This window comes from Xyrauchen texanus, chromosome 5, assembly GCF_025860055.1.
Source record: "Xyrauchen texanus isolate HMW12.3.18 chromosome 5, RBS_HiC_50CHRs, whole genome shotgun sequence".
NCBI lineage: Eukaryota > Metazoa > Chordata > Actinopteri > Cypriniformes > Catostomidae > Xyrauchen > Xyrauchen texanus.
Genome location: NC_068280.1, coordinates 2574817 through 2581439, shown reverse-complemented (window position 1 = coordinate 2581439; position 6623 = coordinate 2574817). Strand labels below are relative to the sequence as shown.

General features: G+C 41.1%; 1 protein-coding gene across 1 annotated transcript in view; it reads left to right on the top strand.

Moving 5' to 3' along the window:
- The first annotated feature begins 2721 nt into the window (after window positions 1-2721).
- Window positions 2722-6623, top strand: part of LOC127643870 (lipopolysaccharide-induced tumor necrosis factor-alpha factor homolog) — a 5716-nt gene continuing 1814 nt past the window's right edge. The window contains exons 1-4 of the mRNA XM_052126791.1: window positions 2722-2800; window positions 3931-4043; window positions 4189-4353; window positions 4711-4803. Of these exons, the coding sequence (XP_051982751.1) occupies window positions 3941-4043; window positions 4189-4353; window positions 4711-4803 (361 nt within the window). The 5' untranslated portion in view covers window positions 2722-2800; window positions 3931-3940. The remainder of the gene's footprint in view (window positions 2801-3930; window positions 4044-4188; window positions 4354-4710; window positions 4804-6623) is intronic.

Here is a 6623-nt window from a genome sequence, read left to right as displayed (position 1 = left end):
TTGTACAGAGTCCGCCATTGTTTCGATGCCGGAGTAGCTGTAGACAAGAATGTCTCCGAAGCGATAGAGGTGTTTTGTTGTTGGATGTCAGAATGAACATAACATCTGAGCCGCTGAAGACGCAGTGGATTAGTTTTGTTTTAGAAGGGAATGCGCCCTCCAATCTACATAAATGCGTTTATGTTTGCGCGAATAATTTTACACCTGTTGTAACAGTATTTGTGTGTGTGTGTTGCAAAACTGCTGAAACTCTACAACAAATAAATAAATTGATCAAATAACCATTCAGAAACTTCCTTATGATGTCTAGTTATCCGAAGCGGAGATGTCAAAACTCCGCCCTATTCTGGATATGCAGCAGCTCATTTGCATTTAAAGACACACACGCACACAAAAGAGAGAGAGAGATAGATAAATAGATCGATAGATTGATTTGTTATTTCTAATGAATGGAAATAGATAAAGTGTTCATTTTAACGTCACAAACCGAGCACAAACGACCAGCGCCGGTTTGGCTCGATTTGAGCGAGATGGGGTGGAGAGTGACGTCACACAGCCCAAAAAAAGATGCTTAAATCTCAAACACCAAACCAGCACAAACGAATCAAATAGTTTTGGGTGATTATTTAATTATATGGGGTGCCAACTTCACGTAGGTCAACAACATACATATTAACCGTAAAAACAATCACAAACATAGAGGGACAACAACAAAAAAACACGAGATCATACAACAAGTGCCAGAGAGTGCGATGGCATCATAATGGCTGATTACCTACGTGTTTAAAGCTAGCATAGCCATAGGAACAAAACTCCTACCATAACTGGCCTTTCTGCACATGGGTAGTCTATACTGGATCCTTTAACATTTGATGTGCCTTCCAAAGCGTATATAAAGCAACACAGTCTGATACATTTGGGGTAGGAATACCAATAATGTTTCTCGCTAGATTAGTTATCTTTAAGAGTTTGTTCTTATTGGTAACTGTTAGCATATGGAAAAAACAAATGGCACCATACATTGAACTGACTCAATAATACTTCAATACAGAAGAAGCAAAAGACTAGGCTGAACTGATGTTTATCTAATGTAATGCCAAGATACCTGAAATGTTCCACCCTCTCCGCCATCTCTCCATTAATGATAATACTGGAAGGATGGATCCGTGTTTTGGAAGAGCTAAAAAAACAGTTACTTAGTCTTTGAAATATTAAGGTAAAGAAAGTTATCATCACACCATGTACTAAAATTAACTGATGACAAGGCAAAACTAAAGTCAATAAAAAGAAGTCTGGCATAATTTCCAGGGGTATCCAGGTGTTGAAGTAGACCAAGAGACGAGCCACTGCATCCTCTGCACCTCTCTTACACTTATATGCAAATTGGAGACTATCCAAAATGGTGAAACATAAGGAAGCATAATGTTTTCAACCATTAACAGCAAAGGTGATGGGATCTAATACAGAAATAGTCTGTTTAACGGCTTGTCCAGTAAGAGACCTGACTCGTCGAAAAGCGTGTTTTGTGTTCATATTTGCAAAATCCTGCTCCAATTTGTTTTTATACTTCTTTTTAGCCTGAAAGATTTAATTTTTGATGTCCTGATTTATTATTTTGAGACCAGCAAAGTCCTTCCGCATAAAGGCAAGTTTTCCTTGAAGGCATGCAATAGCATCCTCCGTCCATTGGGGGGCGCTGTGTATTACCGGCCTGCGTTATTTCAGCCGTTGTTATTTTGAGCTGAAACTTCACAGACACATTCTGGGGACACCAAAGACTTAAATTATATCTTGTGAAAGGGACATAATAGGTGCCCTTTAAAGTTATTTAATAAATGTTCTTATGTTGGTCCAACTTCATTCATTTAATATTAGTACTGTGTATGCACTTATACAGCACCTTTCTAACCTTAATGGTATTCAAAGCGATTTACATTGTGACACATTCACCCATTCACACACCAATGGTGGTAGAGCTGCTATATAAGGTGCTAGCCTGCCATTGGGAGCAACTTGGGGTTCAGTGTCTTGCCCAAGGACACTTCGGCATGTGGAGACATGTGGGCCGGGAATCAAACCACCAACCCTACGATTAGTGGCCGACCCTCTGTACCAACTGAGCCACAACCGACCTTTGCCAGGTGAACAAGTGTAAGGACTGCTTTAATTTAATAGCAACTCTTTAAAGTGCTCAAATCAAGCGTCTATTGAAAGTAAAAGTCCATCCTCAACCTAAGCACAACCGCCATTCTTCACCAAAAGGCTAGCCAAAACCTCCATGAAAAACAGACACTCTATTTAAATACTAAATGGCTCCTCGTATTCTCATCTTGCACAAAAATGCATAAAAATAACTTCATTTCAACATTTCTTCTACTTATCCAATCCCATGCAAAGCATGCTAGGAAATAGAAATCCCCTGCCCAGTTTCATCAATGCAACGTTCATGAAGTCCCAACTCAAATGGATTAAGTAAGTTGCACTTTAAAATGTAAATGGATTGAACACAATGAAATCAAGTTGCTTTAGTTTATTATAATTAAGTAACTTGAACAAGCAGCAAAAATCCCTTCTTCTATTTTCTCGAGTGTGCCGGGATTTTTAGTGGAATTTAATAATCAAGTTCCTCCCCACTTCCCGTAAGGAACACAATTCCTTCTGAATTTGCATTAGCATATCTCATACCCATAGATCCAGTTCCTCCCACCCTGTCACGGTCATGTCATAGTTGAGCCTGTTTTCTGTTTACACTCTCAATTAATTTGTAAGGAATAGCTTCAGAGTGTCTACAGCTCCCAAGGTATGTCTTCTTAATCTCATTTCAATAATAAAACGAACGTTATGTTTCTTTACTTCGGTGTACTGATGTGGTCACTCTTGAAGTCATTTGTTAAGCGACATAATAGTTCAATAAAAACTGTATGGGGATTTGTTTAAAGCGTACACACTTTACAGTATATTCCTGTGTAGCTGCTGGTCTTACACAGTATTTGTTTTACACTAATAGTTATCCAATTACAATAATTGAATGAACGGGAAATGACTGTATTGTGTGGTAATGATCAGATTTAACATGTTGTAAGTGATTCTTCATTAATTTCTTGAATGATGTCCAAAAAGCTTCCTTATCACCTGTCAGATATCATTGAAATAGGTGCCATAAAACATCACTCCTGTCTCTGTAACCGAAGGCCGAAAAGATGTCCACGGGCCGCAGTCAGATTGTTTGTTTAACCAATCAGAAGACTTGATCAAACTAAAAAGCCCTTTTAATTTTCACTATTATATCGGCCAGGAATTTTGCCTCTCATGGCCCAGATTATCCCTTTCTCTGTTTCCTTCCAAACACATATTTAGCTGACTCACCTGTCACTTAGTTTACAGGAAACATGACAGAATAAATGCCGGCTAAGTAGCTGGTCAGGGCTCTGCTGTCAGTATATCGCATGCTAACATAGTGGTACGGCAATCGAAAGAGTTGAGAGATATACTTATAGAGATGTACAATGACCCTGAGAAATATTTGGACATTTCAGGCACAATTGTAAAAAGAAATGTATGAATGTCTCTGCACTAGAGACGAAAATAAAGCAAGCACAAGCGCAATTTTCAAGCAAAACATTTCACCAAGACAGGTCGGACAGGTTAGGTTTGGAAAAAAAATACTGTTGTATTGTTACACATTCTGGTCGTCAGTGTGTACAGGGATTGTGCAAGTAGTGTGTGACTGTGCAAGAGATTTAATGGTTTCACCCAAAATATGTTCAGCAGTTGTTTTCATGCGTCACGCTTTTTAAGAGTGGCATAAGTGTCCCAAAACTTTTTGTGGTCACTGTATTATTTATAAACATTTAAGAAGGAGTACTTTTGCACTTGAATATACATCACTCAAGAACAAATAATGAGTTCCCTCTTTGTGCTCATTCACAGATTGTTGATAATGGACAAAGGCTTCATCGGTCATCCTCCATATCCTGGACAGCCATTGGTCCAAGGCAACATGTCCTACCCAGATCAGCAGTATCTTTACCCACCTCAACCAGGTCTGCTGACACTCATCTATGATTTGACCACACAAAGAGAAACCAATGAGAATATCCTTCACTGATTACTTCAAATCATACCATGACAATAATCATTTCAGCTCTGCTCTTGGGTTTTCATCATGAGTTTTGATCTTCTTTACAGTTCAAATGACCAACGCTTACCCCCCACAACCCACACAAGGGGTATACATGGCGGGACCCACGATAAACCAAACAGTCCAGAATGTATCTACACCCACACAAGCGGTATTCATGGCGGGACCCACAGTAAACCAAACAGTCCAGAATGTATCTATACCTGGCATAGGTACATTGATGCCTCAGTTTCACATTGTGTTACGAGACTCTGGTTGAGTAGTCTTCTAGAATGTTCCTAAAAGGTTTAAGATGTACAGAAAGGTTTACCTTAAATTTGTAAGATTGTGCAACTTTGAGTTTGAAACCTGTAGAACAATACACAAGACGTCCAGCAGCATTCCAAATCTCTGCCGTCACATGCTAAATATTCAGATAAACAAACTACTATTGTGGAATGTGGAAACGGCTGTTGTCAACTTTGAGTTTGATGTGATGTGTTTTTATGTGCAACAAAAGGTAGCATCTGTCACAAAACTTTTACTCAAGGTTCTATAAGTTCATCGTGTGATTTGATATTTCTTTCCAGTGAACACACATTATGCTCAACAACCCACACCAGGAATAGTCAGTTCCTCCACTGTGACTCAAACTGTCCAGTCTGCATCCATGCCTGGTGTAGGTGAGCACTGATGCTTACGTTTCTCTTCAGAGTAGGAGACTCTTGTTCACTTTGTGTATTGATGTAAACCAGCAGTTTAGATGTTTCATGATGTGAAATGCTTTATAAAGTTTATGGTATGTATGCTACTCCTGGGCCATTGTTCCAACATTCCTTTCCTTCAACCAATGGTGTAGATTTGGTTTGAACATTGGGGGGACGGGGGTGTGGGATGTGTGGTCCCAAATGTAATATATTTTATGTTTCCTTTTTTTTTGTATTTTCTCCCATTTTTCTCCCCAATTTTGGAATGCGCTCTAAGTCCTTGTGGTGGTGTAGTGACTCGCCTCAATCCGGGTGGTGGAGGACGAACCTCAGTTGCCGCCACATCTAATACCGTCAATCCGCGCATCTTATCACGTGGCTTGTTGAGCGCGATACCGCGGAGACCTAGCGTGTGTGGAGACATAGCTTCACACTATTCTCTGAGGCATCCATGCACAACTCACCACGCTCAACAACGAGAGCGAGAACCACATTGTAGCGACCACAAGGAGGTTACCCCATGTGACTCTACCCTCCCTAGCAACCGGGCCAATTTGGTTGCTAAGGAGACCTGGCTGGAGTCACCCATCCGTCAGGGGTGGTAATCAGCATCTTTACTCGCTGAGCTACCCAGGCCCCATATTTCATGTTTTCTAAATGTACGTGACAGTTTTGTGTGGGTAACAGATCTACAGACCGAAATTGCACATGTTGTCAGCCACTGACTGTGTCTAGTGAGAAACAAAGCTTTATTCCTGCAGGGGGCGCTTGACGCTCTGACAACCGAATCCTCCAGTCATTTAAGTCTCAGAACATTTTATATCCCATTGGAGACACTGGATAGTTATTTTTTTTGTGTAAAAACTGTTAATTGCAACAACTGTGATTGGCCCATCCTGGCAAACGCTGAGAAAAGTAACAGGTACCACATGACCGTATGGATTGCGGAGGATTGATTAGTTGGTCGATACCAACTCACAGTCAAGCAATTGCAAGGTATCTTATACTAAATCGTTTTCAGCGTTGATAAAAAATTATATAAGCAAAGACAGATGCATGATTAGGGTGGGGGCAAAGCACCCCCTTCACAGCATTAGTGGGACGTATCCCCCCATCTCCCCAATTCTTTGGTTTTGCAACTTTACACTACTGTTCCCAAGGCATTTCTAAGCCTGGGTTCCCCACGATGACGACCGCTAACTTGAGTCATCACTCACCTCCTCAAGATCTTCTTTCACAGAAGGTTCCTGCTCATATCCACTGTCAGAATTATTCCAGGCTCGGTGCCTGGTGCAACGAGGCCAACTTCTGGACCACCTAGGTATATGGTGGTTTGATAGTTCTTCTCCCAATCTGGAAATAGTCATAGGTCTGTACGGGTGTTGAAATGACCTTCTCATCAAAACTGGCCATTCGTCATCATCAGTGCCTTGGTGGCATTTTCAGGGGAGGGGAAAGTGACAAAACTAAAAGCCCTTGCTCCATCCGTTCTTCATCTTCACTATAGCACTACTGATTCTTCCAAATGGAGAGAACAAGGATTTGAGCTCCTCACTACTGATGCTGTACGGCAGATTCTGCATGTACAGACTCACTTCAGGGCGACGGATGCTGTTGTCCCTTTTCCAGTCTTCTTGGATGATGACGTTAGCCGATGTCACGTTAGAGCTCTCCTCACAATTCTCTTGGATGATGACATCAGAGCTCTTCACATAGTTCTCATTATTGGCCGGGGGTTGGCACCACATGATCCTCAAGGGCTTGCCCAAGACTGGCTCATACATCAGAGTCTCCAA